Source organism: Aphelocoma coerulescens, chromosome 1A, assembly GCF_041296385.1.
Source record: "Aphelocoma coerulescens isolate FSJ_1873_10779 chromosome 1A, UR_Acoe_1.0, whole genome shotgun sequence".
Lineage (NCBI taxonomy): Eukaryota > Metazoa > Chordata > Aves > Passeriformes > Corvidae > Aphelocoma > Aphelocoma coerulescens.
Window position 1 is genome coordinate 54,113,608 of NC_091014.1, and position 17,430 is coordinate 54,131,037.

General features: G+C 49.3%; 2 protein-coding genes across 4 annotated transcripts; one reads left to right on the forward strand and one right to left on the reverse strand.

Annotated features, from left to right (window-relative positions):
• Positions 1-4,812, forward strand: SLC16A8 (solute carrier family 16 member 8). Its single transcript, XM_069003940.1, has 4 exons — positions 1-229; positions 730-873; positions 1,398-2,261; positions 4,421-4,812. The coding sequence occupies exons 1-4, from the start codon at positions 1-3 to the stop codon at positions 4,810-4,812; spliced, it is 1,629 nt and encodes a 542-aa protein (XP_068860041.1).
• Positions 4,813-7,371: 2,559 nt separating this feature from the next.
• PICK1 (protein interacting with PRKCA 1) lies at positions 7,372-17,108 on the reverse strand. Of its 3 annotated transcripts, none has more exons than XM_069002816.1 (13): positions 17,065-17,108; positions 15,927-16,018; positions 15,242-15,353; positions 14,642-14,770; positions 14,452-14,518; positions 13,076-13,165; positions 12,620-12,673; positions 12,459-12,521; positions 11,980-12,113; positions 11,212-11,304; positions 10,312-10,362; positions 8,904-9,048; positions 7,372-8,655 (listed from the first exon to the last, which is right to left on the reverse strand). In XM_069002816.1, exons 2-13 carry the CDS (start codon positions 15,965-15,967, stop codon positions 8,414-8,416), a joined length of 1,221 nt encoding a protein of 406 aa, XP_068858917.1. In that variant the 5' UTR covers positions 15,968-16,018; positions 17,065-17,108; the 3' UTR covers positions 7,372-8,413. The 3 variants fall into 3 exon arrangements, with proteins under 3 accessions (XP_068858917.1, XP_068858918.1, XP_068858919.1); XM_069002817.1 differs by lacking the exon at positions 17,065-17,108 and adding an exon at positions 16,644-16,702; XM_069002818.1 differs by lacking the exon at positions 17,065-17,108 and adding an exon at positions 16,415-16,612.
• Between the last annotated feature and the right edge of the window lie 322 nt (positions 17,109-17,430).

Consider the following 17,430-nt stretch of genomic DNA (forward strand, 5'->3'; position numbering starts at 1 on the left):
ATGGGGAGACCTGACCCAGAGGAAGGGCAACTCCCAGCTCCTGTGAAGCCCCCGGATGGTGGCTGGGGCTGGATCGTGCTCCTTGGCTGCTTTGTGATCACTGGCTTCTCCTATGCCTTCCCAAAAGCCGTCAGTGTCTACTTCAAGGAGCTCATGAAAGATTTCCACGTGGGCTACAGTGACACAGCCTGGATCTCCTCTATCATGCTGGCCATGCTCTATGGGACAGGTGACACTTGGACACACTTCCCTCTCCCCAACTCACACCTTTCCCACTCTGCCATAGGCCCAGACCATGTCCCCATGGGCTCTTCTCATGCTCACTGGCCTGGTCATGAATCACGATGCAGAATACAATTGTCCTACCACTTCTCTTCTGGAAGTGTGCTGCATCTCATATCCCTGTTTCCTCTGCCCCAGCAGACCTCAGGGGTCACCCCATGTACATCCCAGACATTTGATACAGGGTTTGCTCCCACTCCTGAAGTGCTGTTCCTATCACACCAAGCCCCAGGGAATAGAGGTCCAAAGGCAGGGCAGAGCAGAAGTCTCCACACCACAGGCTCTCGCCCTTGGCCAGGCCCAACAGATGTATATCTAAGCAGCCAAGTAGTGAGTTCCATCATGACTGTTGCATCTCCCCTAAGCGCCCTGCCTGGGCTGCCTGCCCCTTCCCAGTTGTCCTGTCTCCTTCTGGTCTCCTACTCTGTCTCCTCTGCTTCCTCCTAGGACCAGTATGCAGCATCATGGTGAACCAGTTTGGCTGCCGGCCTGTGATGCTCATCGGCGGGCTGCTAGCTTCTGCTGGGATGATCCTGGCATCTTTTACCACCAATATCATTGAGCTTTATCTGACAGCTGGTGTGCTGACAGGTGAGAGCCCTGGGATTTGGGGAGGCAATGAAGACTTACCTGGGAAAGAGCCAAGACCATGTTGAATTTCCCTTTAGCACTGCCATGTCTAGTATCAGGTCTCCCTCACGTATTTGCACATGCTATGGGAAGCATCTAGTCCTGAAGCTGCACCTGTGAGGGATGCATCTGCTGGATCTAAACAGCCAGGGCCTGTGGTTGAGAGGCAGAAGAAACCTAAGTGGTGCTCAGTGATCATGGCAACTCTGGTAGGTGACATCAGTACACAGTGGCAGGGGAGAGAGGCAGAATTCCTGTGTAAGGCTCAGGTCCTGCCTAAACGTGGGCACAGTTACCTGATTCAAACACGCTTCAGGTGGACAGGCTGGTTTAGCCCATCCTCTGCAGGGGCAGCCCACCAACATGAAGGCACAGAGGCTTGTGAGGAACACATTCGTCCCATCATGGGACTTCAGGACTAGGACAGTCTGAGGGGACTCGTTGCAAGCCACATCTCATGTTCTTGCACTCACTTCCCCATGTAGGTCTAGGTATGGCATTGAACTTCCAGCCCTCCCTGATCATGCTGGGCACCTACTTTGACAAGCGTCGGCCTCTCGCCAATGGACTGGCTGCTGCTGGGAGCCCGGTCTTCCTTTCCTCCCTCTCTCCACTGGGGCAAGTGCTGCTGGAGAAGTTTGGTTGGCGAGGAGGGTTCCTTATCATGGGGGGCCTTCTGCTTAACTGCTGCACTTGTGGGGCAGTCATGAGACCCCTGGATATGGGCATGAAGCGGAAGATGGGGAAAGCTCAGGACAAATATGAAGCCAAGGAGATGCTGCCCATAGGAGGGAAATCAGAGGAGGGAATCAGCACCACTGATGGAACCAAGAAAGGCAAGAAAGCCAAGAAGAAGCCCAAGAAAGGAAAGAAGCTTCTGGATTTTAGTATCTTCTCCAACCGAGGGTTTATCATTTACACTATTTCAAAGTTCATCCTGGTCTTGGGTCTCTTCGTGCCCCCCATATTGCTGGTCAACTATGCCAAGGACACAGGCGTACCAGACACAGAGGCCGCGTTCTTGCTCTCCATCATTGGTTTCATAGACATCTTTGCCCGCCCCGCCTGTGGCATGGTGGCAGGGCTGAAGTGGGTCCGCCCTCATGTGGCATATCTGTTCAGCTTCTCCATGCTCTTCAACGGCTTGACAGACATCTGCAGTGCCAGGGCTAGCAACTACACGGGGCTGGTCATCTTCTGCGTCTTCTTCGGCATCTCCTACGGCATGGTGGGGGCGCTGCAGTTCGAGGTGCTGATGGCCATTGTTGGCTCCCAGAAGTTCTCCAGCGCCATCGGGCTGGTCCTGCTTATCGAGGCTTTCGCCGTGCTCATCGGCCCACCCTCTGCAGGTAGGGGTCTTGCTATAGGGGATTCGTTTGGCTGCCATTCCACAGTATTGCAGGTGTTGGGCATGGACACTTGAAGAAAGACCCTATTTCCCAACTTTAAATTCGCTCTAGAAGCCGAGAGCTGATCTCTGCCTTCACTATGAATGTTGCAGAGAATCGTGTTAAGGATAGGGTCAGGCTCATGCTACAGGCAAACCTTTGAGAGTCTTCATTAGGACAAAGCAAGTGTCTCTCAATTTCTCCTTGGCGTCCATGGCCTTTTGATTGGCACTGTGAATAGCGATCTCAATTTGCGCTGATCCCAATCCCAAGGCACAGGTGTTTTGTTGTCAGTCAAGTCAAAACACTTTGTACAGTCCCCTGAGGCATTTGCTGTTAATTTTTCTAAGAGGATTAAGACACTCACAGCTTTTCAGCCAGTCTAGTCTAGGTCACAGTCCCTGGTGAGGTCCATACCCCACAAACAGTGCATAAAAACAGGCTGCTGAATGGAGGTTGGCGTAGATTAATACTAAGTGTTTGATCACATCTGAGAATGCCAAATCATGCCAAAGGCTTATTTCCAAACAAAGTGCAGTTTCCTGATTTGCAAGGAAGAGTCAGGGACAAGACCATGGAAAATCCCCAGGCAGGAACCACTCTTGTTTCTTGCACCCCTTCCTTCAGCTGTAAAACAGGGGCTAAAGTGAAGACCTCAGTGTGAATGGTCTTTTCCCCAGCACAAACCACCAGTTATGAGTAAAACCCGCCCTCAGCAACTCCAACCAGTTCTCAAGTAAAATTTGGTGGCCAAGAGAAGACCCTCTTAAATGGTAACAATAATTCATGTCTCACTTTATAAACCGTGGGGCAGTCAGCAGTCCCAGGCCAGGGAGGGTCAAGAAATACATGTCTTGGAGGCAGCTGCAGAGAGATCACTGGGGGAGAGAGGGATTTAAGAGCACCTTGCCCCAAGGAGCAAGGCACACCAGTGGGTGCTAACAAGGGACATCCCTCAGCCCTCCTGCCTCAGTTCAGCTGTGCCTTGGTGCTGTGTGCATGTACAATGGCACACAGACAGTGCTGGGTCACCGAAGAATGGTGTTGGGGGCAGCCAAGTCGTGTTGGGGGCACCTTCCTTGCTGCTCTAGGACCCTCCTGGTGCAGGAAGCTTGAGCGCTCTGACAATCCTGATGGCTCGGTCTCGGGGAGAACAGTGCTCAGCTGGGAGAAGGGGGTTGAACAAAGTGGCTTTGTTTGGTGTAATCCTCCTGAGCTGCTTCCCGCTCCGTGGGGCCGAGGGGGTTTGGCACAGGATAAGCTGCACACACACACACGCACGCGCACGCGCACTAGCGCACGCAGGCTCCTCGCTCGCCATGCGGCTTGGCTGAACGGGCACATTCACCTGCGCAGGAATTCGCCACGTGCCTCCCATGACTGCTCTGGGAGGCACCACAGCGTGTCCTGGGGCCGGTTTCAGGGCATGTACTCTACCACAGCAGGGACTGGGGGTCACCTGCGTTCGGGAGCGCGCGAGACTGAGATGAAGAGTGCAGTTCCATGGCTACATCCTGACTGCAGCAAGGCAGCTGTTCATGCTCCCCAGCACCAAGGACTGGGAACTCTCCCTCCATTGCCAGTCCCAGTGGATTCAGGAAATAGATCGAGAAAATCTCTGGCACAGAAATCATCGGGTGTGGGCCAACCAAAGGGATTTCTCTGCCAAAGAGAAATCTGTTCTTCCTTTCAGAATGTTTTCCTGACATACTAGCATAAGAAATAGCAATGCCTCTCAAATTTTCTTTTCTGAGACTGGCCAAGTCAAGTCATGAGAGGCTTTTCCCACCTTGGCAAGTAGAAGATGGCCCAGCATGGAGTGAAACGATAACATCAGGGTGTCACAATTATTTAAGCTTGTCCAAACAAGGGAAAACACCAACCATGCACTGTTACTATACTTTGCCTGGAAATACAGTGTGGCTCTTTCCCAGTGTGATATTTAGATATTCAGGCTTCTTGCTCTTCCCTTGAGGAATGGGTCCTCAGCCAAAAGCAGGTGCTGCCCACCTGAGCTGGGCTGTCCATGCAGGAGTGCATAGGCTGAATTTAACCATCTCATTTCTTCTCCAACCATCTCATTTCTTCTCCAACCATCTCATTTCTTCTCCAACCATCAGGCCGCCTGGTTGATGCTCTCAAGAACTATGAGGTGATCTTCTACCTGGCGGGCTCAGAGGTCGTGCTCTCTGCTCTCTTCCTGGGTGTCGCCAGCTACTGCTGCCTGAACCGAGGGAAGAAGGAGCCTCCCCCAGAGAACAACCCCTCTGCTGGAGGTGGGAGTGACACTGAGGAAGCAGAGTCCGACGTGCAGGAAGCTGAGGAACACAGCAGCAACAACCACCAGCCGGCCCACAGCACTGACAACGCCATGGTGGCGGCCAACGAGGAGGCCAACCACGTGGCAGAGGAGCAGAGTGGGGAGGGAGGTGGCTGTCCCACAGGGGATGGGGAGGTGTTGGCACGAGACGGCTGCAACGCTGACCAGATGGTGGAGAGGGACAGTTTTTAGCCAGGGCAGAGAACAGGGATGTATAAAACTGGCCTTGTTTGCAAGCAGCTCAGCATGGGAGGGTAGGTGGGATGCGGGGAGGAGAAAGCTGGGACAAAGGCAGACATAAGAAGTAAGAGGGAGAGGTATAAGAATAGCTGGTCCTTATGTACATATGTCCACATACCCACCCAGTGATACGTCTCCTTGCATCCTGCACCCATGCTGGTACAACACAGGCTCAGATCAGCCCGAACACCAAAAAGCAAAAAATAATAATCTTCTTTCCTCACTTTCAAACCAGCCTTGGAAAAAGTCTTCCAAAGAGGCTGCCAAGGACTCTCCTTTTCCTTCTGCATTGTCACAATACAGAACACAAACAATTAGAGACTCTTTGTAATCAGATCTGGTACGCTCTGTTCTGGTGTCAGTGTTTCCTTCACCCCACTTCAGTCTCGCTGGCAGCAGGTTTAGGAGGTGGTGTAACTCACAGCTACCACCTGGCCATCTCCAGGGGCCACCACCATGGGGTAGACACCAGGCTCTCTGCAATAACTCCCTGGGGCACTGCCAGACTGGGAGGCCCCCAGCTCTGACCACCTCTGCCTGGCACATCTTTTGTGGATGGTAAAGCTGGGGCAGTGACACCTGATGCTGCTTTCCCAAGTAGGGAAGTGCTGTGTTAGAAGCTGCTGCTGAGCTACACGAAGAAGACACCTAAGAAAGGCTAATGCCATTAGGTGTGCAGCCACAATACAGAGCCTCGCTGACAGGAATAGCACCAAGCCAGCTTTATCTAGGCTCAAGTGAGTCCCCTTGACGTGTGAAGGGAACAACTTGGCCCCTGTGGGGGTGGGGGTTTCAAGACAGGTAAATAACCATGTTCCAGGTGATTATCCAGTGCCTGTGTTTTCCTCTTAAATAGAGAAAACCTCCTTACATAAAGGAATCAAAGGTAAGGCAAAAGGACAAGCCCCAGTCCCTGAATGCTGCTAACAAGGGTGTTGGAGCACGTGGTCAGGCAGGCATGACCCCCTCACCCCCTGCTGCAGTGATGGATTTCTAGATTCAGAGAGGACAACCTTCCCTGGCATGCTTAAACCACTTCTAATCTGCTTTAGGACTGGATCTTTTATAAACACCCCTGGCCAAAGCTCTTTCTTCCGGTTTCCTGAACTGCTTCACCTCAGAGACCCTGGGGGAACCTGTGACTATAACAAGGGATCAAAAACTAAGCAGAGGGCTACAGGGAAGGCAGCTCATGGGGCCACCAAAAGATGTGTATTGTTCCAGACCAGACTGACTACAAATTAGTGGGTAATTGGCAAAGCCTGCAGGACCTATAAAGCCATTTAAACACAGCAGGGGAGTGAGGACATGAAGGAAAGGGTTTCATTCTAGATGCTCCCAAACAAAAATGACAGTAAATGATGAGCAAAATAAAGCTGTTGAAGAATGTCAGTTTAAGAAGAGACAGAAGACTGGAGGGGAGAAGGTAAACCCCATAAGGTTGTACTCTGTCCCACCATTGCTAACACCAGTGTTAGATCTGATTTTGAGCCAGTCATAGCAGTGACTGTGGGCTTTTTCCTATTCAAACTCACTTAGAAACATCCCAAATGAGACTAACCCCCATAAAAAATCCCAGATGCAAAGATCTGGGAGAAGGAGAGCAGCAGCAAGAGTGCTGGGGCCCTGCAGGCATTCATCCAGTGCTCTCAAAGCTTGTTCTCCCTCCCCACAAGGTAAGATTGCTGTTTCTGCTCAACCAAGTTGCTCTGCAGCTCTTTCCCCAGTAACCCCAGGCTGGGTTGCCCTTATTCACTAGTATGCCCTCCAAGAAGGAGCTCACAACTTCCCAGAGGTCCAAGATCCACTGCATGAATACAGCTGCCCTTGCCAGCCAGGCAGGTCACTAGAACAAGGTCCCCTCTGTTTCCTTGTCACAAGTCAACATTTCCCACTAAGCCTCCCGCTCTTAAATTTTTATCACAAAAGCAAATAGAAGCCCTTAGGGTATGAGATCTCACTACAGAGAGTGCTGCAAGGTTCCCAGACCTCTTCCTAAAAAAACCCAGCTATGCTGCCCTACACTTTTCCTTGCTGGCTTTCAGGCAAGCTCCACTGAAGTGTTTTCAGTTCCTCTCAACTGCTCCGTGTTTTGGCACAACAAACAGCTCTGAAAGAGGATCAGGGACTTAAGCATCAGCCAAAGCTTGTGATGCAACAGCTGAGCTGTGTGGAGAAGCTGGCCCTGAAGGCATGCAGGGATGCCACCTTGGCAGGACTGAGGCACCTGGGGGCCTTCAAAAGGCTGGTGTTCCCCTGGGAAGCTAAGATGCAGAGAAGCACCCAGTATTACTGGGTGACTGGCCTTGCTACAGCATTTATAACCCTCTTCCTCTGGAAATCTGTGCTGCACTGACCACCACAGCTTGGTATAGAGATTATGCACCAGTATGAGAAGAAAAAAAATGGCCAGCACACCACACCCATCTTCCCAACATTATAATTTTAAGATTAAACCAATGGAAGATCAGCAAACAAATCTCTTACAGGAAAGGCATGAAGGACATGAAATGAAATGTCACATATTTCTTTATTACAGACAATGGTCACTACATCAGAGTCTGTTTAAATTCTCCAGAGCAGCTTCACCATGGATGGCTTTTTCCCAGGCACCCATGGAGACGAAGAAGCTCCAAAAAACAATCAAAGAGAAACACAAAAAAAAAAAAATCATAAATTAATGCCCTTAAATAACTTCTCCCACAACCACTAGAATGTAATGACAGAGAAGTCAAAACCCCTGCCCCAAGAAGCACACCACTCTTGGCAGTTGTGCTGCCCACTAACAAAGTGCCACCTGCATCTGGGATTAGCCCACAGGGATGGAGGGAGGGGAAAAGAAAAGCAAGCAGGAAAGAAGTAGTCTCACAGACCTCAGCTTTCCTTTTCCCCCTTTCCTTGTGCTAGGGAATGGGAGGATAGCTACTGCTGCTGGCTGACCCAGAGGCAGCACAAAATAGTTGTGCAGAGAGGAGAGCACACTAGTCATTCTTTACACTAAAAAAATCCCAAAGTCTCTGCCTAAAGAGCATGTCTTCCTTTTTCCACAAGGCTTTGTGTCTCCTTTCTAGTTTAAAGATGGGGTCTTTCCATCACGGTTCTAAGGTGGAGCCTCAGAAGGAGCTTGGAGATGCTAACACTTTCCCACAGCACAAGGGGAGGACGGAAGGGGGCTGTTCTCACCATCTGTAATCACCTCCAAACCCTTAACCAGCTTCCATGTGCCCCAGGGAAGCGGTGCTGCCCATGTGCTCAGCAGAGTCCTGTCTGCACAGAGGCACACGGCGCTGTGGGAGCGGCTTTTCCTCCCCACACCTCAGTACCCAGGCTGGGTAGCAGAAGTCTCTAGGGGCAAAAAGAATATCCAGGCAAACAAGCAAAGGAAAAAAGAGAAAAGCAGAGGTTGGTCCCAATCCAACCAGCTACCCCCACCCAAAGCAGAGGAGGAATCCCAGGCTGGACACACAGAGAAATCACGGAGGATGAATTGCCATGTGAAATACATGTTTTCCTAACAGTCTGCAAAGTCCTTCCTCTGGCCATGCTGGCACACTCAGGCATCATCAATGAGCTTCTCTCCATTTGCATCCTCCTTCCCACTACCCTCTCTCTCGCTTTCTCCTTCTTCTTCTGCCCCATCTGTGTATGTGTCCTTCTGCCCATAGCTGAGAGTGGTGCGGGCAAGGTCCACCTCGATGGGAAAGACATCGGCATCCCGGAGCACGGCATAGCAGTCGTCATAGTACTTGGACATGGTGGAGACAAAACGCTGGAGCTGGAACACGATGTCCTGCACTGTAGGGGAGACATGTTGGGGGAAAAAAGTGTGAAAATTCCCTTCCCAAACAGTGTGAAGGCTGTGATCAAGCCTCCCTTACCAGCACTAGATACAATCTCCTACACACTAATCCCTTTTGGCCCCTCAGGGCTGATGTCTCAGGCACAGCCACAAAGGAGTTCTTCAGCAAAGAAGAACTGAGCTGAGGCAAAAGAGGAACACAAAGGGCAAAGCCATGTCTGCTCAACTCAGCAGTGGCACTCACCATGTTTCTGGTCCAGGAGCTCGATTTTCTCTAGCACATCCTTCCTCATCTTGGCAAAGCGCATACGAGCCTCCTGACGGCAGCGCAGGATCAGGCGGTACTCGTAGTTCCCAGTGCTGACCCGGTAGAGGGGCTCACCCAGAGCCTGCCAGAAACATGGCACCATTTTAGAGACTCCCACAACAGTGCTTGTACACACAGTCTGCCTACCAGTGTGGACTCACAATGACCTTGGGTTATTACAGACCTCTCAGGCTCACGGACACTGCTGTCAGGAGCAGGAACCATGAGGAACACTGAACCATGTCAAAAACTGGCAGTCAGTGGGGCCACTCTGAAGGCCAAACACACACCAACCATGATAAAGAAAAGCATCTCTAATAAGCAAATACAAAAGCACAGGCACCTTTCAGCCCAGCATGGAGGGGTGGCATGGCTTCTTACCTGGACTAGGAAGACAGGCATTAAGAACAAACAATTTTATATCAAGCACACAAAAAAATCTGCCCTCCTCTGCAAGGTCTGCCCTGTATGGATTGCATAATGCATTCTGTATCTACGCAGGGAACCCTCTGGTATCTACAACCATCCAGACACAATGTTGGAAACCAGCAGGGAGGGACCTATACATTGTCCTGCTAAACAGTCTGGAAAGGGGTTAGATCTGTCAGCAACGAAGCATCCTCCCTTTGCACCTGTAAGCACAACACACAGAAAAATCCGTGCTACGGACTACGGCTCGCTAACGCACGCTGCCCGTGCCAAAACCCAAAGATGTCACTCTGCTGGGCACAACTGGGGTTCTTTCCTTCCCACTTAGAAGGAAACACATAATGAAAGCTTGTGTTAGGTGCTTGATTCCTTCCTGACACTGGGGAACTAGGCATTCCAAAAAATCAAATGCCTGCTCTGAGACTGATACCTAGGATAAAGAAAAGATATTACTTTCATGCAGGGAAACTGGAATTTATGGGATACCTTTAGCTATTTTAAACAGACCTGTTAAGGATTAAAGTCCTAAAATTCTAAACTATAAACCCCCTATTGTTAAGAGAGATCCTTTAATCAATTTTCTTCACTTATAAATGCAGTTTCAGATGCATTTTGCTGCAGAGAAGCTAAATCTCCATTTCTCAGAAACAAGTCCAGAATTAATGATAAGCTGTACACTACACACAAATGGAATCTGTGAAGATAACACCTTAATCCTCCTTACATAACCTAATAGTACTTAAACACTGAGAAAGACAACCACTGAGCAAACAAGCTGCAGTGCTTCCCAGGTAGCGTTTAAGGATCCCCTATTTCTAATACATTAAGAACAAATGTATGTAATTCCTTAGGATGCATTCACTAGTTTGGCTGCTGACAGGCTCAGGAGTGCTTTTGCAATTGTGCTGATACTCACAATGCAGCTGTACTCTTCATCATCCATCTCTTTGACTTTCAGGCAGTAAGACTTTGCAGAATTAAAGATAATTATAAAAAAAAAGGGGAAAAAGAAGAAGGAAATATTAAAAATTAGAAACAACATCATCATCATCCATACCCATGAGGTTCTACCATTCCAAGCCTTCCTTCAGTGGCAGAGACTCTGAAGAAAGCACAGTGGGAAAAATCCTGTGTTCATCTACTCTTTGGGAAAAGACAAGTACAAGAAAAGTATGAGATGCGAATGAATAAAGAGGGAAAGAAAAAGATTAATTGCAGGAAGGATTTATGTAGGAAGAGGTGCTGCCATATTGCCTTGCCTTAGGGCTGCAGCTCCAAATACTTCTCTCAATGTGTAAAAAGAAACAGATTCCTACAGTTACAGAACAGGTGCACTTAGCAGCCTTAACTCTTTTTGGGTAGAAAACAAGGGGTGAGTGGAATGAAGGAGGGAAAAAAAAAGGCAAGGTCTAAATTAAAGCAAATATGACTTGACAGTTGTTTACTTTGGCTAAAGACAGAGTGTCCAAAATTACCTGAAAAATATGGACTGGGGAGATTTTTAGAGGAGTTCAACAGCCTAAGTTGCAGAAGAACTCTTTACAAATAAATCAGGAAATAATTTGGGTCATGTGGGAAATAAGTCATCTGGGTACTGTGAGATCCTTCTTAGCAGTGAGAAGTGTTTGGTTAAGAGCAGGTGTCTGAATCTGAGTAATCTGGCAGTAAACAAAGAACTGAAAAATCCAGTGCATTCTCTCATGGAAGGATGGTATGTGATCATATAGGCTACATGTGACTTTCAGGATGATTCTATGAAACTTAGTTTCAACCAGCACTTAGGGGGAAAAAAAAAAGAAAAAAGCAAGCAGCTCACCAAATATTCAAACTTGACATCCAGGTATTTTTTGATAGTCAGCCTTGTGTCAGGAATGGCTTTATTCAGATACGTATTCAAGTCAGTGAGCATCTGCAAGGGAAACACCCTGTTGCTGAATTAAGACTAAAAAGCATGACTACAATTCAAGTGCAACCTTCTACCCAGCACAGGCCATGAGGCTGCCTCGAGTTAACTCTTTTTTGCACTACAGCATATTTGAAAGAAAATGTCTGATCATGCCTCAGAATAGTTAGAGCCCCCATTACTGTCACTGGCAAGTGGTTCCAGTGTTAGAAAAGTTTGCCTCACTTCTAGCCTGGATTCATCTCCTTTTGACTGATTTTATTTCCAGCTGGTCCTGGAAACAGCTCTCCCCAATTCAAAGTTCCATGACCCAGCACCATTGATCCAACACGGCACTGAAAGTGGTGCCCAAACCAACACGTAATCCTCTCTTTGCTAAACTAAGTGCACACACCCCCTGGAGACTCTCACTCAAGTAAGTGCACTGATCAGACTACTCCCTCATCCCCAAAAGAAAAGGAGAGGAATATATTCATGTGCAGAAGTCATAGGGACAAGATTGATATATTCATTATGTTACCACTCAGATTCTTTTCATTATGAAGAGAATTCCCAGAAGGAAAGCAGACAAGGATCATTCTTCCCACAATGAATGAACTTTTAAGACCACATCTTTAAAGACAGGACTTTCTAGATTCCCCTCTTCTCCAAACCCTTTACTCCTATGGTTAAACTCCTTACTGGCTTAATTGTTTTCAGAAGATGAATCCCAAACTTCTCAATGTTGCGATGGGCATCAGCAAATTTCACAAAGGCTTCACTGGCAGCTGGTTGTGGTTCCCGTACACCAATGACAGAGAAAACATCTCCAAATGCTGCATGAGCAGAACAAACAGAGACAGATGAATAAAGAGGTGAACGCTGAGAAAAATCTTGTCTCTAATATCAGAAGTCCCTCCCATAACCTTACAATTAGCTGGGGGTTGATGCTACATATTCCCTAAAGACCAGAGTTTGGCAGGGCACTTCCCCAATGTCTCACGTGAAAGACAGGGCCTGTGTCAGCACCATGACCGATAATGCAGGAGAGCAGCCCTTCCCAGCTCATTTCTGCAACCCTCAGTTTTCTTTGAGTGAAGGAATCACACACCTAAGTACTGACAAAAACTCCTGAAACTGGAGGTCAAAGGTTTGTGCTCCCTTTGCTCAAGATTCTTTACCTCTGTGTGTCTGAGATAGCTCAAAGAAAGCCCTGAGAAGATTCTTGGTGTGCTCTGTCAAGCCTGTGATGGAAGCCAGAAAAACATTTAAGTCACTTCACTGAAACATAATGGAGGCATCCTTCTCTCCCATCTGGTGTCTGATGGAATACCAAGTTTACCTTTGTATAACTCTGCAGTCCTCTCCAGCTCCTCTAATCTCTTCACAAGTCCATCTAAATAGAAACAAGAATCAGAATACAGAATTATAACAGTCACATTCAGGACATGGTTAAGACCTGATTGGGTGGAAAAATACCAGTTTCATATGTTTGGTTCCAATTTCCCTCAGCCCTTAATGCCTGTCCTGTGATACAACATGGGAAGCTTTTAAAATTACTGCAAACTTATAGTGTGGGGTCACCACCTATTGACATTCACTAAGCTGGTCGCTGCTTTAAATTAATCTGACCTAACATTTAAATGGCCACAAGGACAGGCTATATCACTCAGGGAGGGCAGACACAATCACAACAGCAAGGCAGAGCAGAAGGAAAGAATGTGGACCATGCAAGCAACAATAAAATTAGGCAAAGTAAGTGTTCCATTAGGAAAATGTCCTCCTGGACAATACTTACCATTGCAAAGTATGGCTCGGCTTAACCCCAGGGCATCCGCTGTCCCCGAGCTCATGTTCTCTACCAGTCGGTGCTTTACCTTCTTCAACACTAAAGGCCAAAAGAGGGTTACAAACCAGCATCAGGGTGACTTCTGTGGGCATGAAAAGCTCACCAGCATGTTTCACTGGTTTTCCAGGCACTGGATGAACTGCACTTAACTCAGTACTAAGGCAGCAAGTAGAAAGAGAATACCACAGAAACAGGGCACTCTGGTCCAGCCATGCTTAACACATCTTCTAACTTGCCTATCTGTTCTGCTCTCACATCCTAAACACTTCAATCAATAGAGCACCTGCAATTCTTTTGGAAGACTGTCCCAATGAATCACTTTGCTATAAGCAAAGCGCCTATCTTGATATTTGGAACTAAGCTTTGGTTATGCTATCTGCTGTATTACTTCAGCTGAAGTCAGGAGATGAGGCTGAAAGACAATCAGGACTTAATGCTCAGCATTGTCCCTTTCCCTACTTTTACCTTTTGAATCCTAGGTAAACCCTTTCGTCACCTCTTGATGGAATTTCTGTCTTCAGTGGTCATATCCTTTAAACTACTAGAGACATCTAAGTCCTCTTTGGAACCAGATGACTCAGTCACCTTTATTTACAGGCAGACTTGCCTGCAGATCCCAAGAACTCAGCTGAAGCCACAGTGTTCTGGAAAATACCATATTCTCATCACACCTCTGTTCTCCCAGAAATCCATCTCACTATTCACGATTTTCCAGAACTCCTGTCAATTTATTAGCACCATAATCACCACGAAAAGAAATGAGAGCACAGAGAATGGACACATTTTGCTGTAAAGTGAGAAAGGCAGATCATATAAAGGAGACAGCAGTGTAGGCTTAGTTCAAAACCAGACACTTGTTTTAGCAATAAAGGCTCTCCTTTCTCCCATAAAATTAATGTTTGTACCAAACTCAGTTGTAGGTAGGTATTTCATCACTGTTCTCCAGGCTTAGAAATCACCACCAATGCCTTTCAATTGACACATTTCTGTGTACATCTAAAAACAGGTCAGCATAACCTACATGTATTAAAAATAAATTAATTAAATTATTATGTAGTTGAGATTCATCATCCATGCTAAACACAGCACAGAAAAACAAGCCTCCCACAACAACAGTTAAGTCTTGATTTAACTTTCAAGATTATTTCAAGAAGTCAGGGAAGGATTTTTTTTAAACCTGTAACTCTCTTTGATAGTATCCATTTGAAAAGGACTGAGTTAAAGAGCAAGAAAGGAGACAGAATTTTACTTTGGTTTTAGCTGGGACCAATCTTTCACCCCTCCACATCATTTTAACACTCTAGGGCAAAAGAAACCAGTCTTACCAATATCCAAAGACTTGCCCTGCTTTGGGTCAGCCTGAAGCTTGTTGTAGTGTATCGTCACTTCTCCCTGCAGAAAGAGCAAACCCAAAACTGCTGTGTTGGAAGCAGGCAGCAGCAGCTCCCTTTACCCAAGGACAGTAAGCTGCCAACTACAACCCAAAAGCTCCAGTGGCCCCCTCCTACCTCTCACCTTTACCATCTGTATCATCTTGGCCACCTCCACCTTGGTCTTCCCTTTGACAGACTTCCCGTTGACTCCTGTGATTTCATCCCCAGCTGCCACGGTGCCGTCTAAGGCTGCTGGAGTGTTATCAAACACCTAAGAGAGAGCACAGGCAGCCTGGAATCAGGAGGAAGGTCAATGCAGAGCTAAAGAGGACAAACCAAACTACTGCATTCCTCCTATTTAATTCACTTTTACTTTGCCTGTGGTGTGGCTGCAGTTTTCCCCCTCTCCAAACCAAAAGGTGGGCTGATCATCTTGTTTCTTCAGGAAGTTCTTGTCCCTAGGAATGTGCCTCCTCACGTATAGGATTTCCTGATGTTGAGAGTGTCACACTGCTCCCCTGTAAATTCTAACGTGCTCTCCAAGGAGGATAATTCCAGAAGTCTTAATTTAATTCTTCCACACCTACTAGTACTAGAGTAAGGAAATCTTTCACTGAAAAATGAGATGTCATCTCCCACTTTGAGAAAAACGAACACCATAGGGCTCTCTCTCCACACTTCCCATCTCTCAGGCCAACACTGCTTTAAAAAGATGTTTTCTTTTTCCTCCCCTGGTGCCCACCTGGACAATGTAGAGACAGGGGCAGTACTGTGCTCCTCCCCCAATGCTGATCCCAATCAGGTTCTGAGAGTCCTTCCTCAGGGTCACTGTCCCAGGTACAGTGGGGATGCCCCTACAAAGAGAAATGAATAACTGAATGCGTAGGCAGAGCTTGTGTATGAAATAACTCCGGTATCTGAGTCAGTACAAATGGAAAACATCATGGGCACTGCACCTCTGAATTCATTCCTTCACCTCTGTCACAGAGTCTATCAGCACAGGCCAGCAGGGAAACCTTCTGTGCTATCTTTTTCTTGGGATTGCATGCAAGGATTAGAGGTGGAAGAGATGCCCTCATCCATCGCTAGGCACTGAAGAAACACTATAATGCTTTAGAGTGTTTCATCTGCACTTAGTGCTGGAGTCAGAGGACAACTTGCACAGCATAAATGTGATGCAAATCAAGTGCTCTGTTAAATGCAGGGCAGTCACTGCAGAGCAACACAAACATTCACCTTTGCTCACCAGCACAGCGATACCTCATTCCCAGTCTCCAGAGGGAGCAAAAAATCAGCACTGAACAGGAAGTCTGATGTTCAGCACACAGTGTCAGGCACAGGTAAATTTATCAACTCTCATTAGGTCTTGGCTGCAAAGCCTACTTCTATTGTTAGAAACACCAGGAAAAGACAAGTGAAATACTCACAGCTTATCTTCCTCAATATCGTAGTCCAAATCTGCAAACATTGTTTTGGTTAAGTGGCGTCCGTTTGTCTGAAGCTGCTTATTCCAAACTCCCTGGGAAGAAAGAATAGAACAGACCAAGTAAATGAATGACTGCAATAGAAAAACACAGAGAACCAACCTGTCACCCTTATCAATCTCCTTTTTCTTTTTTTTGAATGCCACATTGCGGTCTCTGCTCTTATATCAAAGATGAAAAACGTGTCAAGTGTCCCTGGTTCTCTGCTCCGCCTACGACACGAGAAAGTCCTCGAGTTTGAATGCTGCACGTTCCGAAGCCAAGACTGACACACGTGCAGCATTTCCAGAGCACAAAACAAAACGTGATCCCTTGCGGAAGCCGCTTCTTCCCACGCTCGACCTGCACCACGGCTGCTAGAGACACTTCGCCTTATCCCCGGCACGCACTGCCCATCTCCACGTTCTTGACTTCACAGCAAGTCACGGCACCTTTTGACGCTCACCGCCTGTCTCGGGAGGCCGTGTTTAAGCTTTTCACCGCAAGCCTCATTATTTCCCCATGCACAACCCCCCTTTCCACTTAATCTCGGGCAGTAATTAGCTGGCACGCCGGGGTTCCGTTCGCCCTTCGGCAGCACCGAAGGCACGGTGACGCCGCGGCGGTGGTCGCCTCCGCCACACCCGACCCTGCGGGAGCAGGGCTCCAGGGACAGCTCACCGTGCCGCACCCCCGGACGCGGGGCCGGGCAGGGGCTGCGGGCAGTGCGGGGCCGGGGAGGGGCTGCGGGCAGTGCGGGGCCGGGCAGGGGCTGCGGGCAGTGCCCGGCCGGGCAGGGGCTGCGGGCAGTGCGGGGCCGGGCAGGGGCTGCGGGCAGTGCGGGGCCGGGGAGGGGCTGCGGGCAGTGCGGGGCCGGGCAGGGGCTGCGGGCAGTGCGGGGCCGGGGAGGGGCTGCGGGCAGTGCGGGGCCGGGCAGGGGCTGCGGGCAGTGCGGGGCCGGGGAGGGGCTGCGGGCAGTGCGGGGCCGGGCAGGGGCTGCGGGCAGTGCCCGGCCGGGGAGGGGGCGAGCGCAGCCCCCGCCCGGCGGGGCCGTCCCCGGGGCAGCCGCGGGGGGGCGTCCCTGAGGGGCCCCCAGGCTCACCGGAAGCGGCCGCGCGGCGCCGTCAGCCCCCGCCGGACACGTCACCGCCGGCGCCGCCCGGAAGCGCCCGCCCGAGCCCCGCCCCCCGCGCGGCCGCCGCGTTGCCATGGGGACGGGCACTCGCTGTCACCGGCGGGGCGCGGCGGGACGGGCCCCGCACAAACACCCGGCACAAACACCCCGCACAAACACCCCGCACAAACACCCGGCACAAACACCCGGCACTCGCCGGGCACGGGCGTGTGTGAGTGCAGCGCGTCCCGGACTGCCGAGTGCCGTGACAACGGGGACGCAGAGAGCTTTGAGGCTCAACGAGGCCAAGGGCAGGGTCCTACGCTTCGGTCACAATAACCCCATGCGGCGCTG

Excerpts from the sequence above, each read along its gene's own strand:
- SLC16A8 (XM_069003940.1), top strand. The coding sequence starts at position 1 with ATGGGGAGACCTGACCCAGAGGAAGGGCAACTCCCAGCTCCTGTGAAG. Across the intron at positions 874-1,397 it reads GACAGCTGGTGTGCTGACAG|GTCTAGGTATGGCATTGAAC; the intron begins GTGAGAGCCCTG and ends TTCCCCATGTAG. Across the intron at positions 2,262-4,420 it reads CATCGGCCCACCCTCTGCAG|GCCGCCTGGTTGATGCTCTC; the intron begins GTAGGGGTCTTG and ends TCCAACCATCAG.
- PICK1 (XM_069002816.1), bottom strand. The coding sequence starts at position 15,967 with ATGTTTGCAGATTTGGACTACGATATTGAGGAAGATAAGCT. Across the intron at positions 15,354-15,926 it reads GATATTGAGGAAGATAAGCT|GGGCATCCCCACTGTACCTG; the intron begins GTGAGTATTTCA and ends TTCTCTTTGTAG. Across the intron at positions 14,519-14,641 it reads AGATGATACAGATGGTAAAG|GGAGAAGTGACGATACACTA; the intron begins GTGAGAGGTAGG and ends CTCTTTCTGCAG.